At 42.7% G+C, this 21,448-nt stretch overlaps 1 protein-coding gene and 1 pseudogene across 1 annotated transcript in view; both read right to left on the bottom strand.

The window, feature by feature from the left end:
* Positions 1 to 411: 411 nt before the first annotated feature.
* The window catches only part of LOC105499184 (ATP binding cassette subfamily B member 10), a 43,706-nt gene continuing 22,669 nt past the window's right edge, over positions 412 to 21,448 (bottom strand). Inside the window, exons 7-13 of the mRNA XM_071074568.1 lie at positions 16,040 to 16,135; positions 14,605 to 14,814; positions 11,982 to 12,061; positions 10,370 to 10,550; positions 5,668 to 5,711; positions 2,671 to 2,705; positions 412 to 2,228 (exon numbers count right to left, since the gene is read on the bottom strand). Of these exons, the coding sequence (XP_070930669.1) occupies positions 1,997 to 2,228; positions 2,671 to 2,705; positions 5,668 to 5,711; positions 10,370 to 10,550; positions 11,982 to 12,061; positions 14,605 to 14,814; positions 16,040 to 16,135 (878 nt within the window). The 3' untranslated portion in view covers positions 412 to 1,996. The remainder of the gene's footprint in view (positions 2,229 to 2,670; positions 2,706 to 5,667; positions 5,712 to 10,369; positions 10,551 to 11,981; positions 12,062 to 14,604; positions 14,815 to 16,039; positions 16,136 to 21,448) is intronic.
* LOC112423154 (U4 spliceosomal RNA) lies at positions 19,451 to 19,607 on the bottom strand (annotated as a pseudogene).

Genomic DNA, 21,448 nt, shown 5'->3' with positions numbered 1-21,448 from the left:
TTATGGTGCCTAGCTGCATTCTTGTTATTCGTTTTCCCCTGCCTTACCCCTCCTTCAAAACTAGAAGTTCCTTGAGGGCAGAAACTGTGCTTTCCTCATCTATCATCAACTTCACAGCACAGTGCCTTGTCCCTGATGTGGGTAGGAGATACTTATTTACTGCAGTGAAACAACAGAATATTTGTAAGTAGGAAACAAGTGATGACATTAACAAACTTGATATGGAGGAATGAATGGAACTTTTAATTACAACATGTTTTTCTATATGTGTAATGTTAGTCTTTTCTTTATTCCTGAATCTCCACAGCCAAATTCTAGTAAGAAACAATGTAGTGAGAAGTTTTATAAGAAATGACAGACTGCATCTTTGGTTCCGGGGTCATTAAAAAAAAAAAAAGTGACAGACACAGATAAAGTTCACTATAAATTTTAATCTATGATATAAAATATTACCTAAAGATATAATTGAACATCATGTATCAGAAAATAAAACATAACAATGAAATGCAATTTTGTAAATACTTCTATGGCACAAGGATTATTTTCCTCAGATTCAACCTTGTAATTATGTTTTGTTTGCTTTCTGAAAATCACACTTTATAAAGAACACAAGTAGAGCTTGTTAAAAATGATCGTCACAGCTGTACTGTTTACTAATTCAAAGAACACTACATTCATTCATATCAATTTTATTAATTATGAAGAATATAATATTCCATGCTTTTCATGAAATAGTGGTTTCTTCTTCCAGTCTAATCAGGGAACTGATAAATGCTTAGTTCATGGGAAAACTTCCATTCGATTTCCATTGACTTAATTACTTCTTAGGGTCTAGCCTCATCAATGGAGAAAAAGCACTTTTTCTTGAGGCAACAGCAAATTAACAGCACTGATACAAAATATGGCAAATTCAATGGTTGTAGCATTACTTTAGGAATTTTGAGACTATAAATAAAACTATAACCATAAATAAAAGGGCTTCTTAATATCTTCTTTTCAGGAGAGTGATACATTCTGAAGCTTTCTTGTTATTCTGTTGAATAGCAAGGACTTCCAAACTTAAATTTCTTAAGGCTGAAAATATTCCCCAGATTTTAGCCTTATTAATGAAATTCCAAAAGTATTACAAAATAAGATTCAATTTGTCTTGAAAATATAAATTTGTAACATATTTTTCAAAATACATGCCTTCAAACAACTTAAATGCAAAAATCATTCATTGTTAATAATACCTAGTAGTTCATGCCTTGCTTCCCAAAAGTACTCATACAAACATGTGAATTTAAAAAATACATTTTCCTGTTCAAAAAATAAAGCTTCTGCCCTTTTAAAAACTTGTCAGGCTTTCATGTGCCACAATGTTGAAAACTGCACATATTCAAACATAGTTCCCATAGGAACACATATTCCTCAACTCTCACACCTTTGAAGACAAAGGAGACAGGCAATGGAAATGTTCCCTTCTTTCCAGCTGATGTTAAAGAGTTAGGTTTGCTTCATGAGATTATCAGAATAAAGGGTTAAATTTTCATTTTCCATTACTCTTATCTAGTAAAATTAGACTCAAAAGTAGGTAGAATACTACCAGAAGAATTACACAGTGATTGGTAAACTGGCCTAAAATAATCAGGCTTTTTATTTATAATTCCCTTTTTAAAGTTGTCATTTGACAATAGCTTTAATCTTTAACAGTAGGCAAAAGAAAATGAGGTGCCATGCTATATTGATTAAAGTATTCCACAATAAAAGAAAATACAGAACCTGAAAATAACTTCAGTGCTATAGACATTTAAAAAGTTACAATTTTTAAAACTCTGAATAAAAAGATCTTGAGAACAGGTACATTTCAAAACAATATTTTACACACTTTGAAAAAAAATAGGTATTTTTCAAATAACTTGATATATGGTTTACGTATTTCATACAGTCTCTTTTTTTTTTCTGTAACACTGTTTTGCATTAAAGTCTTTCATGTTGTTTACCAGTAATTGTTTCCTTATGCTGAAATAAAACTTTGTTTGTTCATTAGTTTTCTGTATATCCCATTTGGTTTTGAAAGCAGCTCTTCATGTTTTCCATATTCAGTAATTTTTCCTTGGTCAAGAACAGCAACCATATTAGCATTCTTAATGGTGGAGAGACGATGGGCAATAACTAACACCGTTCTTCCATCCATCAGTCGATCTAGAGCTTCTTGAACAAGGTGCTCATTTTCAGCATCTAGCGCACTGACTCAGGAGCACACGCGAGAAAGCAAAGACGTCAGTGACACCTACACTACAGGCTCATGTGCTTCCTGATACACACACTGCAGCCCTTCCTGAGCAATGAATTTTTACTGTGATCAAAATTTCAATTGTTTGGGACTCTCGGATCTCCATAAAACTATACTGTAATATAAGGAGAAAAGCATTCTGCACAGTTACGGCTTACAGAGTGATTGGGATTGATGGCAACCATGTCTGAAGTGGACCTAGAACCCTCAACTAGGACTCAGACTGCCCACTCCTTTTCAACTGTCACTATTAATTCAGCCTCCCTCACTTTAAAGTAAAGGGGGAAAAAAAGCATTTTCAGTTGTATCACTTTGAGGGACAGAATTAAAATGTTTTGGTGAAGAAGAATTTGGTTTAATACACATAATCGCATATATTATTAAGATATCCTCACCTGGTTGCTTCATCTAGGAGAAGAATTTTGGGATTCTGAAGAAGGAAAAAAAAAGGAAAAGATAAAACAATTTTATTGGAAAACACAAACTCTCAGCAATAAAAAGGAATAAAATTCTGACACATGCTACAATGTGGATGAGCCTTGGAAACTTATGCTAAGTAAAAGAAGCCAGACACAAAGGATCACACACTGTATGAGTTCACTTATATGAAATGTCCACAACAGGCACTTCTTTTTTTTTTTTTTTTTTTTTTTTTGAGACAGAGTCTCACTCTGTCGCCCCGGCTGGTGTGCAGTGGCCGGATCTCAGCTCACTGCAAGCTCCGCCTCCCGGGTTTACGCCATTCTCCTGCCTCAGCCTCCTGTGTAGCTGGGACTACAGGCGCCCGCCACCTCGCCCGGCTAGTTTTTTGTATTTTTTAGTAGAGACGGGGTTTCACCGTGTTAGCCAGGATGGTCTCGATCTCCTGACCTCGTGATCCGCCCGCCTCGGCCTCCCAAAGTGCTGGGATTACAGGCTTGAGCCACTGCGCCCGGCCCACAACAGGCACTTCTACAGATTGGTGGATACTTGGGGCTGGGTTCAATGCAGGAAATAAAGAAGGGGAGCTGCATGGCTGCTAAAGAGTAGAGGGTCCCTGGGGGGGTGATGAAAATGTTCTAAAATTGAGATGATGGATGCACAACACTGAATAAACTAAAAACCAATGAATTATATTTTTTTTAAATGGGCAAATTATGTAGTATGTGAATTATATCTCAAACTGTTATAAAAAACTCCACAAAGTATTAAGTGTCTGGGATAAGTACATAAATGAAAGAATTAGGGACTATTTTAAATGATCATCAGAGTAACCACTAGACCAGCTATCGTTTATAGCACAGTTTTATCCTGCTGGTCAGTGAGATGGGAATCTAAAATGAGTAAGGTGGCCGGGCCTGGTGGCTCACAACTGTAATCCCAGCACTTTGGGAGGCCGAGGCAGGTGGATCACCTGAGGTCAGGAGTTTGGGACTAGCCTGGCCAACATGGCGAAACCCCGTCTCTACTAAAAATACAAAAAAATTAGCCGGCCTGGTGGCGCGTGCCTGTAATCCCAGCTACTCAGGATGCTGAGACAGGGGAATCGCTTGAATCTGGGAAGTGGAGGTTGCAGTGAGCCAAGCTTACACCACTGCACTCCAGCCTGGGTGACAGACTGAGACTCTGTCTCAGAAAATAAATAAATAAGTAAATAAATAAATAAATAAATAAAATGAGTAAGGCTGGGTATGGTGGCTCACACCTGTACTCCCAGCACTCTGGCAGGCTAAGAGGGGAGGACTGCTTGAGCCCAGGAGTTCAAGACCAGCCTGGGCAAAATAGCAAGACCCCATCCCTACCAAAAAAAAAATGTTTTTTTAATTAGCTGAGTTTGGTATGGTATGCACCTATAGTCCTAGCTCCCCGGGAGGCTGAGACAGGAACATCACTGAAGCCCAGGAGGTCAAGGCTACAGTAAGCCATGATCACACCACTGCACTCCAGCCTGGGTGACAGAATGAGACCCTGTCACAAATTTAAAAATTAATAAGATAAAAATAAAATTAGAAAGATACAGTCTATAACTTTCAAGGTCCTGCTTATAATTTAAAAATAATTAACTTTGGGAGGCCGAGGCAGGTGGATCACTTGAGGTCAGGAGTTTGAGACCAGCCTGGCCAACATGGTGAAACCCATCTCCACTAAAAATACAAAAATCAGCCTGGTGTGGTGGCATGCGTCTGTGATCCCAGCTACTTGGGAGGCTGAGGCGTGAGTATCACTTGCAACCTGGGAGGCAGAGGTTGCAGTGAGCTGAGATCGTACCATTGCACTCCAGACTGGGTGATAGAACGAGACTCTCTGTCTCAAAAAAAAAAAAAAAAAGCTAACACGTAAGATAAAAAAAAAACACAACACTAATCTGATGTCGATAAAACATTACAATCCTAGCTTAGCTTTGCAAATGAAAACACACACCCTCACAAAAAGGTGGCTACTATCCTTCATATATTATTCACAATAGCCCCAAACTGGAAATGACCCAAGCGTTCATCAGCTGGTGAACAAATCAACAAATAGAGATCCATCCATACTACTCAACAGTAGAAGGGAATAAAGTACTGATACAAGCTACAAATTGGAGAAATCTCAAAAACACTCCATCTGTACTAAGTGAAAGAAGCGAGATGCCAAAAACCATATATTGTCTGATTCCATTTATCTGAAATGTTTGGAAAAGCAAATCTAGACAGAGAGAAAGTAGATTCGTGGCATCCTGGGGCTGGAAACAAGGAACGACTGCAAGTGGGCACGAGAGATCTTTTTAGGGTGACGGAAATGTTCTGAAACGGGACTTTGTGTGCAACCAACTCTGCAACTTTACTAAAAGTCACTGGAAAGTACATTTAAAATAAATGAATTTTACGTATGTAAATTCCACTTCAGTAAAGCTGCTTTAAAAAAAAAAATCACCTATAAGTCTGAGGAGAACAGTTGTATAACAAAGGGAAGGCTATTGCTTCCTTAAAAAGAGAATGCCTGCCTTTCAGCTAAAATGGCTCTTCCCTTTCCTTCTAGGAATCTTGCCTAAGTACTTCGAGTCTGTACTATTCATTTTAGCAGCTGATTACAGATTGTACAAATATGCATACTTGTGCTGTTTTATATTTTGCATTAATAATCACTGTTTCACTGGCTAGAGTGTATGCTTCTTGATGCAGGGTCCATGTGTTAACATTCTTCTACCTCCAACAACCTTAGCACAGTACTGGGCTCATGATACCTAAGAAACACTTCTTAACTTTGGACAATATACTACACTAATTTACCTTTCACCAGAACTGTCACCCTCCCCCTCCAAGAAAAAAAAAACAAGAAAAGGAAGAAGATAAATACTAAATTACAAATTACAAGGTCCTTAATAAAAATAATCCCTAATTTTAAAAACATCCAAGTTGCTTCAGGCTTACCTTTAGCAGAGCACGGGCAATTGCAATCCGCTGTTTCTGCCCACCTGACAAAGACAATATTCAAAAAAAGAAAGCCTTAACAAAAAATCTTAGTAATAGGCTTTTATGATAAACCATATAGCAATTTGAAGGTAAGCTTCTTCTAGTCATAGCTGACACAGATAGACCAGAAACTTATTTTAAAATATAGGTTTAAAATATATCAATCCCAAAATTAATAATAACAATTATTATCATAGCCAACATTTGTTGAGGACTTCCTATATACCAGGTATTTTCTTTTCTTTATTTTTGAGACAGGGTCTTGCTCTGTCACACATGCTGGAGTGCAGTGGCGTGATCACTGCTCACTGCAGCCTCAATCTCCTGGGCTCAGGTGATCCTCCCACCTCAGCCTTCCAAGTAGCTGAGACTACAGGTGTGCACCAACACACCTGGCTAATTTGTGGTAAAGATGGGATTTTGCCATGTTGCCCAGGCTGGTTTCAAGCTCCTGGGCTCAAGCATTTCGCCCACCTCAGCCTCCCAAAGTGCTGGGATTATAGGTGGGAGCCACAGTGCCCAGCCAATACCAGGCATTTTCTATATGCACTGCATGCATTTATCTCATTTAATGTTTTTATTTTAAATAATTTCAAACAAGGTCTTGCTCTGTCACCCAATTGGAGTGCAACAGCATGAACACAGCTCATTGTAGCTTAATCTCCTGGGCTCAAGTGATCCTCCCGCCTCAGCCTCCTGAGTAGCTGGGACCACAGGCCCATACCACCACACCTGGCTAATTTTTAAAATTTTTTGTAGAGACGGTCTTGCTCTGTTGCCCAGGCTGGTGACAAACTCCTGGACTCAAGAGATCCTCCTGCCTTGGTCTCCCAAAGTGCTGAGATTGTGAGCCACTGTGCCTGGCTAATCTTTTAAAATATCCTATGCGATAGACCCTATAATTTTTCCCATTTTACAGATGATAAACTGAGATACAAAGTAACATGACCAAGATCTCACAGTTGGTAAGTAATGGAACCGAGATCTGAACCTACACAGTGCAAGGGGTATGCTCTTAAAAGCATGTAAAGATCTACGCTGTTCATCGCTACACATACTTCCTCCCTAGCAGAATATCCAATGTAGCAAGGAAGCCAGAAACTCAAGATATTTGTAGGTTTCCAAAGTACACTTGAAATGTCTAGGAGCAAAGGACATCAATGGTGCTGAGACTGGTAATTCTAACATTCCCACATTATAGCAGTTATTTTTTATTTTTTATTTTTATGTTTTGAGATAAGAGTCTTGCTCTGTCTTCCAGGTGGAGTGCAGTAGTGCAATCATGGCTCACTGCAACCTTTCACTCCTGGGCTCACGTGATTCTCCTGCCTCAGCCTCCCCAGTACCTGGGACTACAGGCAGTGCCACCATGCCCAGCTAACATAGCGCTTATTCTTTATGATGTTCTTTTTTTCCCCTCCTCTAGAGGAACAAATAGTAGTATGTGTGTATGTATGACACTGAAAATTACAGTAGGCCACTCTAATCCTCCCTGTCTTTTTAAGTTCAAATTCTACTAAAAGTGAGGGAACAAACTGGAAGTAGGTGTGGGAGAAGGTGGGATGGAGTTGAGTCAGCAGGATCTGTGTTGATTCCCTCCCTATCTTTGTCTCACCCCATCCTCCCTCCTCTTCTCCAGGGATGCTACTCCTAAGTCACACTTGGAAAGTCTCAGAGCGCTCACTCCTCCCAACTTACATTGTTTATAAAACCCAATTCCACTTCTGGGGATAAAAAACATTCCTTTTTGGTTGATTTTATTGGCTGAAGATACTTATCAACAGTAGTTGCTGGACATCATTTTATATCCTATAAGAGAGGTTCATCCTCTACATCTGAGGTGTGTGGTGCTGCTAAATGCTGCTCTCAAACAGGAAACCAGTGCACACAAGGAGAGCAGTGAGCAAAACCCTCTCCCGAGCCTCTGATTGGTGAGGATGCCTGAGTGCCCTGAGGTACGTCCTTAGAGCAGCCTGCTGATGGCTTAGGTCCCCTCTGAGTCATCTGTGGTGCCAGTCAGCACACTGGGAATCTATTACTAGGTGCTCTGTCTTCCTCCCAGAAAGTAAGAGCAGACTGGAACCTCTGGTTACTTCACTGAGAAACAGAGCTGGAGGATCCTGCCAGAGGGAAAGACATGCAGAATCTGTTGCAAGGGAGGTGATGTGCTCTTGGGACAAGCCTCACACTTCAATGTTCAATAATTTCACCACGAGCAGTTTAAACTGGTTTTCTGCCCCGTTTCTCAGATACATTCCAGAGATGGAGTAGCAGTTCACTTTTACACAGCAGAGAGGAATTCTACTCCTGGAACAGCTCAGATCTATCAAAGATGCCTTTTCATCTACTGCTTATGTATGTTTTTTAATCATATACAATAAGCTTAAACCCTTTTGTTTTATATTTTCTGTGGTCTAACTTCAAATGAAAAGTTTAGCACTGGAAAAGACTACTGTTGTTTTTTTTTTTTTTTTTTTTTTTTTTTTTTTTTTTTTTGAGACGGAGTCTCACTCTGCCGCCCAGGCTGGAGTGCAGTGGCCGGATCTCAGCTCACTGCAAGCTCCGCCTCCCGGGTTCACGCCATTCTCCTGCCTCAGCCTCCCCAGTAGCTGGGACTACAGGCGCCCGCCACCTCGCCCGGCTAGTTTTTTGTATTTTTTTAGTAGAGACGGGGTTTCACCGTGTCAGCCAGGATGGTCTCGATCTCCTGACCTTGTGATCCGCCCGCCTCGGCCTCCCAAAGTGCTGGGATTACAGGCTTGAGCCACCGCGCCCGGCCAAGACTACTGTTTTAATCTAATCTGCCAGCCTTCACTGTGGCAAAGAGGCACCCACCCTCTGCTCAAGCAGAGACAAGGAGTTTTTTTTTTTTTTTTTCTTTTTAAGACAGGGTCTCACTCACTCTGTCACTAAGGTTGGAGTGCAGTGGTGCCATCTCAGCTCACTGCAACCTCTGCCCCGCTGGGCTCAAGCAGTACTCCCACCTCAGCCTCCTAAGTAGCTGGGACCATAGGTGCATACCACCACACCTGGCTATTGTTTTGTATTTTTGGTAGAGAGAGAGTCTCACCATGTTGCCCAGGCTGGTCTCGAACTACTGAGCTCAAGCAATCAGCCTGTCTTGGCCTTCCAGAGTGCTGGAACTACAGGCGTGAGCCACCGTGCCCGGCCAGGAGCTTGTTATCTTGCAAGGGAACTTTTCAATATTTGTATTGACAAAAAAAAAAAAAAAAAAGTGTTTAGCTGAAAATTTATTTCTCTTTAAGTTCTACTCATTGGTTCCATTTCTGCACTTTAAAGAAATACAAAGTAAGTCTTCTCTCTCCTCAAAATACGGCACCCATAATGTGATCCAGAATGATAGGTGTGGTCTGACATCACAGGGAACCACTCACTTTGCCTTACAGCTGTGAGTCCACTTAGCAAATTATGGCCCACAGGCCAGACCTGAACCATGGCTTGTTTTTGCACGGCCCTCAAGCTAAGAATGTGTTTTACATTTTTAGAGTTGTTAAAAAAAACACACACACACAAAGAAGAATGTGTGACAGCAATCATATGTGGCCCATAAAACCCATGATTCTTTTTTTTTTTTTTTTTTGAGACACAGTCTTGCTCTGTGTCCCACGCTGAAGTGTAATGGCACGATCTCGGCTCACTGCAACCTCCGCCTCCTGGGTTCAAGCAATTCTCATGCCTCAGCCTCCTGAGTAGCTGGGATTACAGGCACCCACCACCACACCCAGCTAACTTTTTGTATTTTCAGTAGAGACAGGGTTTCACCATGTTCACCAGGCTAGTCTTGAACTCTTGACCTCAAGTGATCCACCCGCCTCAGCCTCCCAAAGTGCTGGGATTACAGGTGTGAGCCACCGTGCCTGGACAAAACCCACAATATTTACTCTCTGGCTCTTTAAAGAAAAGTTTGTCAAACCCTGGTCTAGCATGTAGGGAGTAAATAACTCTTTCAGTTTCAGCTTTGTTCCTGATGCACATTCCCTGACTCCCTGGGCAAATCATCCTGCCACTTCTTATCTTATTTTCTTTAATTTTTGAGGGTCTCAGGTTGCAAAGCACAGTTTTTTTGTTTTGTTTTGTTTTTTTCCAGATGAAAAAAAGCTTGCTGTGGCTGAGTACTACTCAGAATTTTTGGAACACATATGGGGTAGAAAGTGAAAAAAAACACTGGGGAGTTTTCCACATGTAAGAGAGCAAGTGGTAAGGCTAATTTCAAAAACTCTAAAGATGAAAACCTAATTAGAAAATAATACTGCAATACAGAAACATGTGGGCCGGGCACAGTGGCTCATGCGTGTAATCCTAGCACTTTGCGAGGCCAAGGTGGGCGGATCATGAGGTCAGGAGATTGAGACCATCCTGGCTAACGCAGTGAAACCCTTTCTCTACTAAAAATACAAAACATTAGCTGGACTTGGTGGTGGGCACCTGTGGTCCCAGCTACTCGGGAGGCTGAGGCAGGAAAATGGCATGAACCCGGGAGGCGGAGCTTGCAGAGAGCCGAGATCGCGCCACTGCACTCCTGCCTGGGCGACAGAGCAAGACTCCGTCTCAAAAAAAAAAAGACAAAAAACAAAACAAGAAACATGTGAAAAGTTCTTTGGATATAGAGATTTTGCTACAAAGCAGTAAAGAAATGCACCTGAGAGGAGAACACCCTTTTCTCCAACCACAGTGTTGAACCCTTGGGGGAAATTCCGGATGAAGGCCACTGCATTGGCCACTTCAGCCACTCTCTGGACTTCCTCAGCGGTCACAGAGGAAGGGTCATCAGCACCATAAGCAATGTTCTCAGCGATTGAGCAAGAAAACAAAATGGGTTCCTACAAATAGGAAATAAAACATATCACAAATTTCAAACAGACTTCCAACATGTCTAATAAATTGAGACCTAGCAGTCTTTTTTAAAATTTATGTTTTGCCATAAACAGGATTTTATCATCTGTAGTTCTCACCATGCTGCAGGCAATGAGACCTCACAGCAGGTGCCCGCGAGGCACCTGGCACATAGTAGGAACTTCATAAATGTCAGTCCCCTGCCTTAGGAATCAGGAGGCACCAGGAGACCCCGAGTCCCCCTTCATTTTCCAGCTGCTTGCCTTCCACTCAGGACAAAGTGGGGAATCCATCTCCATCCATTACTTTTTGAAATACACACAAACCAGATAGAAACAAACAATTCTGCCGGGCGCGGTGGCTCAAGCCTGTAATCCCAGCACTTTGGGAGGCCGAGACGGGCGGATCATAAGGTCAGGAGATCGAGACCATCCTGGATAACCCAGTGAAACCCCGTCTCTACTAAAAAAAATACAAAAAATTAGCCGGGCGAGGTGGCGGGTGCCTGTAGTTCCAGCTACGCGGGAGGCTGAGGCAGGAGAATGGCGTGAACCCGGGAGGCGGAGCTTGCAGTGAGCTGAGATCCGGCCACTGTACTCCAGCCTGGGCGACAGAGCCAGACTCCGTCTCAAAAAAAAAAAAACAAAACAAACAATTCTGACAGAACTGTATAAAGTAGTCCTAAAAAATAAGCAAACTTCCAGGCTCTTTTCTCCATCCCTAATAATATACACCACTCATGTCCCTACACTCCTGAGCACCCATCACTGTCCACCTGCCCTCACCCAAGTGGAGTGAGGAGAGAATGAGCTAATTGCAAAGAGAGGTTCAGAAATGGGGGGAGGCTCAGGTTTGTATGCTATGTGCACAGCCTGTTCAATAAAAATTAAAACAGCTGCAGCAACATTTCCCTGCCCCAAAGGGTCTTGTGAAAATGGCCTTATCAAAGTGACCACATTACATTAACACTCTGCTTTGAAATCTGCAACTTCTTTGCAGGGAGGACTCTGGCTCTTTCCAGTCTTTGCTCACTTCTCCCTGAAACGCATTATGCAGAATAGTAGACTGTGGCTGGTGATAAAAATGGGAAGTGGGGAAGAATCAATAAAAGCTAAAAAAGAGTCAATAAAATCTTCTATCATTTCCTCCCCATCCTCTAGACTATCTAGTAATGGCAGTCTCCAGCTTTCAATAACAAGTCAATGCTTCACTCTTGCTCAAGAGTTTAGGGTTTTCAGGAAACAGTGCTACTTGCAAACCTAAACAACCTGCCATGTGAGATGAGCTTAATACATCCCGAAGACTTCCATTCCTTCTCTCTTGAGACGTTCGAGACAAAAAAAAAAAAACAACAAAAAACAAAAGACAAAAATAATTTTAAAAGAAAGTGAAATAGAAATGGAAGCCTCTCTTCTTACCTGACTCACTGTCCCAATCTTGGACCTCAGCCACACTGGGTTTAGCTGACGGATGTCATGGCCATCAAGACTAATAGTTCCTTGTTGAGAGGAAAGGAAGAGTCACTGAGTGTGATGAGGCTGATGATCAACACAGAAAAGATCCGGTGGGAACATTCCAGACTCATTTTTTAAAGATCAAAATGTACGGAAAATCTCCAGATGGACTCTAAAACTAACGTATTTCATGAAATTTAAAGCTAAAAGGGTCTTTCTGGATTGTCCAACTTATTGCCTCCCTATAGTAGCTGGATGACTATCTCACCTAGTCCATCTGTCCAGCTTGCCTTCCTGTACCCTGGAGGTTGGAGGGAGTTTTCCCAAAACTCCCTAGTGACTTAGGATTCCACCGATAAGATGCACTTGTGCAAAGCTTTAATTAAGAAGGGAGGGGCAAGCCATGAGGCGTCCACTTGCTGGCATGAATACTGGCAGAGGTGGCACAGTTCTGAAGCTGGTACTCATGATGGCAACTGCCTAAATTTGCAGCTTCCTGACCATGCCAGTGTCAGCAGCTACCTTGAAGGCTTGGTTCTGGGGTGGAGTTCTGGGAACTGTCCTGGACGTACAATCTAGAATCTATTTTGTCACCCCTGTCAGTGATTTTTGAGCTCTTATATTCTACTTAAAATATCCCTTTCTGTATAAGCTTAGTTGGTGAGGAATCTGTTGTCTGCAACTAAGAATCTGGTCGATACCATGGCAGAGCTTTTAAATAATCAGACGCTATCTCTATGACTTTCAGTAACGTAATTCTTCACATTGAGGGTGCTCAACAATACTTGGGGATGATGACAACAGTGACAGCATAAGAAATGCCATTTCTTCTCAGTTAATGTTGTGGAATTATAGGAGCCAGGGGGAAAGTTTCACAAACTGGCAAAAACTTGAGGTCTTTGATGAAAAAGCACAAAGCTCTCTATAGACTACACGTGGCAGACATTTAACTGCAGCTTGCTTTGTCCTGGATTTATTCATTGTGATGAAGAAACTAGAGACTCAGTATTTTTACTTAAATTACAGCAACCTAAATAGGATTTTTTTTGTCTTTTTTTTTTTTTCCTTTTTGTGGAGAACAAGGTCTCACTATATTGCCCAGGCAGGTCTCAAACTCCTGGGCTCAAGCTATCCTCCCACCTCTGCCTCCTAAGAGCTGAGATTACGGGTGTGAACTACTGTGCCTGGCTAACTAGGATTTTTTTAAACTCCAAATTTTATAGCAAGTCAATGGTGAGTCAAGAAAGTGATTCCAGAGGCAAACAGTGTAGTAAGCCCCATTTTAACACAGGTGGTGATTCCGTGGGTCAGGATTTGCAAGTCATATATTTATCTGACATGTAACCAGCTCTCACATTATTTTAACCAAAAAGCATAAGCACAAAGACACAAAACATTCTTTTCATTTTTTAAATTAAAGAATTTTTTTTTTTTTTTTAAATAGAGACAGGGTCTCATTATGTTACCCAGGCTGGTCTCCAGCTTGTGGCCTCAAGTGATCCTCCCACCTCAGCTTCCCAAAGTGTTGGAATTACAGGTGTGGGGCTCCACATCCAACCAAAATACTCTTCTAAATTCATGATTTGATTTTTACTAAGAGTTGTTTGCTTGCTGATATTGTTGTCTACTACAGGGAAGACATAAAGAAGTAAAATCATGACAATCTCTGCTCTTAAAGATCTTATAATCCCGTTAAAAATAAAATAAAAACCAGAATGAGAGAAATCATCCATTACGAAAATCCCTACTAGCTCAAAATAGTTTCAATGGAAAAGTCACATAGAAGCGAATCACTGGCCAGGCATGGGGGCTCACACCTGTAATCCCAGCACTTTGGGAGGCCGAGGCGGGCAGATCACGAGGTCAGGAGATCAAGACCATTCTGGCTAACATGGTGAAACCCCAACTCTACTAAAAATACAAAAAATTAGCCGGGCGTGGTGATGGGCGCCTGTAGTCCCAGCTACTCGGGAGGCTGAGGCAGGAGAATGGCGTGAACCTGGGAGGAGGAGCTTGCAGTGAGCGGAGATCACTCCACTGCACTCCAGCCTGGGTGACACAGTGAAACAAAAAGAAGCAAATCACTGATTGCCAAGTTAACTGTGTTATAATAAGCACTCGATGGGTCACAGGCAAAGGCAGAGGTTCTCCAGGAGCTCCCCATCACTCCTGCGCCTAGCACACACGCTGGCAAACGGCGGTTCTCCAGGGTGCTGCTGGTGTGTAGGGATGTCCAGCAGCAGCCCCGGCACCTTCTCCTGGCTGCTGAGCACAGCCTCGTCCACCTGCTCCCAGTAGAGGGCATGTCCAGAGGAGATACCCACATGGGAGATGAGGACGTAGAACTGGGGAAGTCACTCTGGGCTTGAAGAGGTAGGACACATTATATACAAAATGCTCTAAAGGCCTCTGTATGAGCTGTCATGCCCCTGCAAATGACACCTTCTGTTTCTTTCCATTGGCACTTAGAAAAGAAGGTACTCTCACAAAAGAAGGTATCTGCATGGTTTGAGCATCTCCCAGGGCACAAAAGTGGGAGCAGAGCTCGGGACAGTCCGCTGGTGCTACAGTGTGGTGAACCACTTACCAGAAGCAGGGTCGTACAACCTCAACAGGAGCGAAAGCACTGTTGATTTGCCTGAACCACTTGGGCCAACCAGTGCCGTGACAGATCCTGATGGAATGGAAAGGCTGAAATCCTGAAATATGGGCACCTCTGGGCGAGCTGGATAGGCAAAATGCACGTTCTTAAACTCCAAAGCACCCTGGAAGCTTTTCTCATTTAAGATGACCCCCTCTGAAACATAAAATGGAATATTAATTACTTAAAGCAAAAAATTAAACTCACAGCTGAACTCGGTTCTCCTACTCATCTGGCAATGGATGGGTGACTCTATCACAGCTAGTCCTGGCATATGAGCTCTTAAAGGGCAAGTCAGAAGCAGGCTAAATGCTTCCCACATGCCAACTCCGCACCTACTATATCCAAGGTACTTCACATAGATGGTCTTATTTGATCCTGACAACCCTGCAAGGTAGAAATTGATTCCAATTTTGCTGATGAGGACACTGAAGACCACAGACAACAACCTGCTTAAGCTAACAAGTAGTGGAGTTAAGATCCACCCTTGTAGTCTGGTTTCAAACCCAATGGCCTTCTGTCTATGCCACTGCCTCTGTGTAGCTCCAATTTATTTTACCTACCCCGAATAAACATTTTGAAAGTTATGATGAATAGGGGAGCGCTGCACAACAGCTGCAGAACTGGAGGGGGTCAGAGGTCTGTTCTGCCCTGGTGTTCACCTGCTCTGCTTTGGCAGACACCACTCAAACTCTCTCAGTTGGGCCTATTTCCTAGGCCTATCACATTGGAGAATATTTGGCTTTCACTTATGGACCTGGGGCTACCTAACAATGTCCTAGGAAGTCAATAAGCAGTTGGGAGTGGTTACTACTCAGCCATTTCTCCTGATTCCTGGCTAGTTGGTCTAGACCCTACAGCTCCAGGGAAGTCACTGGTAAGAAGGAGATGGCTCCAGCCAACGAGTACCAGCCTCCCCTACCCCACCCCAAAAAGCCAAGAAACTTAGATATTTTCTTAGGTCTGATTCCTCCTCCCTTCCTCCCACCCCAGCCCTCCACAGAGATGTCAGAATCACTAGGGAAGATCAATTTGGTGGACTAGCCGGGACCCTTCCTAGTCACAGCCCTGGGCCACAATGACTTCCATCCTGCCCTTGGCAGTAATGCCCAGATGCAGGGAGGGGAACAGAGGGCAGCACACTATATGGCCAGCCCATGCATCCAGGGGCATCCTGGCCCACAACAGTGCCACAGCAGCTGCCCCTCCCCTTCTCATAGAAAACCTGACCACCCCCCTGCCCGGCCCGCCATGCAGCAGGACCCACACCTTTATTGTGGCTCATCCCTCACTCCCTCGCAGGCAGGGGAAGAGCTGGTTTCATTGTTCGAAGCCACATTTGTTTAATCCTAGCAAAGAAACAACCCATTTTGAGACCCACCGTTAAAAGGCAGCTTGGGCTCTCTCTCCAGGAGCTCCCAGAGGCGCCCCCCGGCACCCAGTCCTTTCATCAGCTCCGAGTAGAAAGAGCTCAGACCTGAGGATGAGAAGAAGAATCCACACACATGTCCACCACTGGCACTGGCACTGACCACCACTCCTCCGAGAGGAGCGACAACGATTGCTTTTAATATGAAATCTGTTATTAATATTTTCAAAAAACAACTTGAAGCAGCTTCCTGGGAACTGATACTCAAAATTCCCTTGCCTCATACTCTAGTTTTCCTTTGGCTTTTCCTCCTCCAGTTTCATTGATTGATTTATTGATTGATTTTTTTTTTTTTTTTTGAGACAGAGTCTCACTCTGTCACCCAGGCTGGAGTGCAGTGGCACGATCTTGGCTCACTGCAATCTCTATCTCCCTGGTTCAAGTGATTTTCCTGCCTCAGCCTCCCGAGTAGCTGGGATTACAGGCGCACACCACCAGGCCTGGCTAATTTTTTTATTTTTAGTAGAGATGGGGTTTCGCCATATTGGCCAGGCTGCTCTCAAACTCCTGACCTTAGGTGATCCACCCCTCTCAGCCTCCCAAAGTGTGGGATTATAGGCATGAGCCACTGCGCCCAGCCACATTTCACTGATTTCTAATAAGGATTTAATGTTTGATCAGGGATTGAAAAACATATATAGTCATACTCATCAACCACTGGATTAAAATCGTAATGCTGCAGAGGAAGTCTACCTAGTTAAAAGCATAGCAATTTAACTGTAATGCTATCTCATAATTTAAAAAAATACAAAATACTTCAATGTTGATTTTAAAGACAAATCCACAAAATAATACCTCACCTTCAGGCGATCAATAAATACAACTTTGATAAGCTACTCACATTCTCCCATATACTTCAAGTAATCTCTAGATTACTTATAATACCTAATACAATGTTATGTTATGTAAAATAAATAAATAAATAAATAAAATAAAAATGAGGCCAGGCAAAGTGGTTCCTGGCTGTAATCTCAACACTTTGGGAGGCCAAGGTGGGAGGACTGCTAGAGCCCAGGAGTTCAACACCACCCTGGGCAACACAGAGACAACCCTGTTTCTACAAAAAATAATTTTAAGGCCAGGCCTGGTAGCATGTGCCTATATTCCTAATTACTTGGGAGGCTGAGGCGGGAGGATCACTTGAGTCCAAGAGGTTAAGGCTGCAATGAGGTATTACTGCACCCCGGCACTCTGGCAGCACTCAGGGCAACAGAGCGAGACCCTGTCTCAAAAAAAAAAAAAAAAAAAAAAGACTTTCACAGTAGCAAACACTGAAATAAATTTGGTTAATGTTAAACGTTCCAGCAATCTCTTTATTTTTATTTTTTTTGTGGAGACAGGGCCTCACTGTGTTGCATAGGCTGGTCTTCAACTCCTGGGCTCCAGCAACACTCCTGCCTTGGCCTCGCAAAGTGCTGGGATTACAAATGTGCGTCTCCTTCCTTGGCCTCTAGCGATCACTTTTTAAAGTCAGCTTTGAACCATGATTTTTTTTTTTTTTTTGAGAGGGAGTCTTGCTCTGCTATGGTGTAATCTCTACTCACTGCAACCTCTGCCTCCCGAGTTGCTGGGATTACAGGCATCCCCCACCATGCCTGGCTAATCTTTGTATTTTTAGTAGAGACGGGGTTTCACCGTGTTGGCCAGGCTGGTCTCGAACTCCCGACCTCAATTGATGCACCCGCCTCAGCCTCCCAAAGTGCTGGGATTATAGGTGTGAGTCACCATGCCCGGCCTGAACTGTTATTTAACAATTAAAACCCAAATGCAATGGTCTACATCAAATGTGAGGACATATATTTGTAACATTTTCCCTCAGTGAGGATACTGAAAAAAAAAAAAAAAAAACAATTCGAATATTCTATGGTATGAATATTTATACAAGATACAATGGACTAAAATGTTTAGGCTAAATTAAAAATGCATTTGGCAAAAATAGGACCTCACAAATAGTCAACTGATTTTTGACAAAGAAGTAAAGGCAATACAATGGAGATGCAACGGCAATATATGTATTGTCTTTTTAACAAATGGTTCTAGAACAACTGAACATCCACATGCAAATAAGGAATCTAGACACAGACCTTACACCTTTCCCAAAAACTAAGTTAGAGTGAATTACAGACCTAATATAAAACACAAAACAATAAACTCCTAGAAGGCAACACAGGAGCAAGTGTAGATGACCTTGAATTTGGTGATGACTTTTTAGATACAATACCAAAGGTACAATCCATGAAAGAAAGAAGGTGGACTTCATTAAAATTAAAAATGTATGCTTTGCAAAAGACAATGCGAAAAGAAGAGGACCAGCCACAAACTGGGAGAAAATATCTGTAAAAGACCTATCCAATAAAGGACTGCTACCCAAAATTTACAAAGAACTCTTAAAACGCAACAATACGGAAACATGAAGACTTATTTTAAAATGGTCAAAAGTCCTGAACAGACAACTCACCAGAGAAGATATACAGAGAACAAATAAGCATATGAACAGATGCTCAACATCATATGTCACCAGGGAAATGCAAACTAAAACAACAATGAAATATCATGCATCTATCAGAATGGCTAAAAGCTAGAACATCGATGCCACCAAATGCTGGGGTGGACATGGAGCAACAAGAACTCTCATTTCTTGCTGGTGGGGATGCAAATGGGACACACACTTTGCAAGGCAGTTTGGGAGTTTCTTACAAAACTAAAAATTTTTTTTGTAAGAAATTCATTCAGTCTCCATAGAGATGTCAAAAATTGCCAATGCTGGTCGGGTGCGGTGGCTCACACCTGTAATCCCAGCACTTTGGGAGGCCAAGGTAGGCAGATCACTTGAGGCCAGGAATTCAAGATCAGCCTGGCCAACACGGTAAAACCCTGTCTCTACTGAAAAAAACAAAAAAACAAAAAAACAAAAATTAGACCAGGCGCGGGTGGCTCATGCCTGTAATCCCAGGACTTTCAGAGGCCGAGGTGGGTGGATCACTTGAGGTCAGAGTTCGAAACAGCCTGGCCAACATGGTGAAACCCCTTCTCTACTAAAAATAATAATAATAAAAAAAAATAGCTGGACGTGGTGGCACACAACTGTAGTCCCAGCTACTCAGGAGGCTGAGGCTGGAGAATCGCTAGAACCTGGGAGGTGGAGGTTGCAGTGGCCGAGACTGCGCCATTACACTCTAGACGGGGTGACAGAGCGAGACTCCATCTCAAAAAAAAAAAAAAAAAAGTCAGGCATGGTGGCGGATGCCTGTAATCCTAGCTATTTGGGAGGCTGAGGCACAAGAATTCCTTGAACCTGGGAGGTGGAGTGAGCCGAGATGGTGCCACTGCACTCCAGCCTGGGCAACAGAATGAGATTCCCTTTTTTTTAAAACAAAAACAAAAACAAAAACAAAAACACCTTGCCAATGCTGACTACGTTGCAAGTCATCACAGCAGGGTATTGGGAAAAGTTTTCAATTAGCAGTAATCATGCCTCGGATAAATCTCAGTGCCTATGATACTGCCACTGTGCTAAGCTGAACACATTCTTACCATCCAATCAAGCAGTTGTACTCCTTGGTATTTGCCTAAATGAGCTGAAAACTTCCATCTACACAAAAACCTACACATGGATGTTTATAGCAGCTTTATTCATCATTGCCAAAACTTAGAAGCAGCCAAGTGTCCTTTAGTAGGTGAACGAATAAACTGTTGTACATCCACACAATGGAATATTATTCAGTGCTAAAAATAAATGAGCTATCAAGCCATAAAAAGACATGGAGAAATCTTAAATGCATATTTCTATGAAAAGAGCCAACCAAATGCTACATACTGTATGATTAAAACTATATGACATTCTAGAAAAGGCATAACCATGGAAACAGTAAAAACCATCGGTGGTTGTCAGGGGTTTCAGAAGGGTGATGAATAAACAGAGCTCAGAGGATCTTTGGGGCAGTGAAAATACTTTTATGGTACAGTAATGTTGGATACATGTCATTTTGCATTTGTCCAAACGCATAGAATGTACACCACCAAGAGTGAACCCTAATGTAAACTGTGGACTTTGGGTGTAATGCTGTGTCAATGTAGGCTTTTTTTCTTCTTTTGAGACAGGGTCTCACTCTGTCACCCAGGCTGGAGTGCAGTGGCGCAATCTCAGCTCACTGCAACCTCTGCCTCCCAGGTTCAAGCAATTCTCCTGCCTCAGCCTCCCAAGTAGCTGGGATTACAGGCATGCACCACCACACCCAGCTAATTTTTGTATTTTTAGTAGAGACAGGGTTTTGCCATGTTGGCCAGGCTGGTCTCGAACTCCTGGCCTCAAGTGATCTGCCCGCCTCAGCCTCGCAAAGTGCTGGGATTACAGAAGTGAGTCACTGCCCCTGGCTGTAGAGTCATTAATTGTATCAAATGTACCACTCTGCAGGGGATGTTAATAGGGAGGCTGTGCGTGTATGGGGGCATGGGTATGCACCCCTTTCTCTACACAATTTTGCTATGAACGTAAAACTACTTTGAAAATGGTATTAATTTTTAAAAAGAAGGGAGGGAGGGAAGAAAGGAAGAAGAAAAAAATTAAGGCTGAGCATGGTGGTACACACCTATAATCCCAGCACTTCGAGAGGCCAAGGCAGGAGAATCACTTGAGCCCAGGAGTTTGAGACCAGCCTGGGCAACACAACATAGCGAGACCCTGTCTCTACAAAAAAAAAAAATTAATAATTAGCTGAGTATGGTTGTGTATGCCTGCAGTCCTAGCTACTCAGGAGGCTGAGGCAGAAGGATCACTTGAGCCCAGGAGGTCGAGGCTGCAGTGGGCTAGGATTGTGCCATTGCACTCCCTCCTGGAGACAAAGTGAGATCCTGTCTCTAAAACAAAACAAAACAAAACAAAACAAAACAAAACAAAACAAAAAAGAAGTAAAGGGAAACAGTCAAAAGTAGTTTAACATAGTAAAGAGCTTTGACTCCGAAGAACAAAAGCACAACGGCCCTGGATAAACAAAATGTGATCTCTCTTTACAATGTAATATTCAACCATAAAAAGGAACGACCCACTAGCCCAGTAGTGGTGGCTCATGCCTGTCATCCCAACACTCTGGGAGGCAGAGGCGGGCAGACTGCTTGAGCCCAGAAGTTCAAGACTAGCCTGGGAAACATGGTGAAACTCTGTCTCTACAAAAAATACAAAAGCTAGCCAGGCATGGTGGCACATGCCTGTAAGTCCCAGCTACTCAGGGGGCTGAGGTGAGAGGACTGCTTGAGCCCAGGAGGTCAAGGCTGCACTACTGTACTCCAGCCTGGGTGACAGAGCAAGCCCCTGTCTCGGGAAAAAATTAAAAAAAAATAAAAGAAAAAAAGGAATGACATACT

The sequence above is a fragment of the Macaca nemestrina genome, chromosome 1 (assembly GCF_043159975.1).
Source record: "Macaca nemestrina isolate mMacNem1 chromosome 1, mMacNem.hap1, whole genome shotgun sequence".
In the NCBI taxonomy this organism is placed as follows: domain Eukaryota; kingdom Metazoa; phylum Chordata; class Mammalia; order Primates; family Cercopithecidae; genus Macaca; species Macaca nemestrina.
This window is presented reverse-complemented; position numbering and strand designations above follow the sequence as displayed.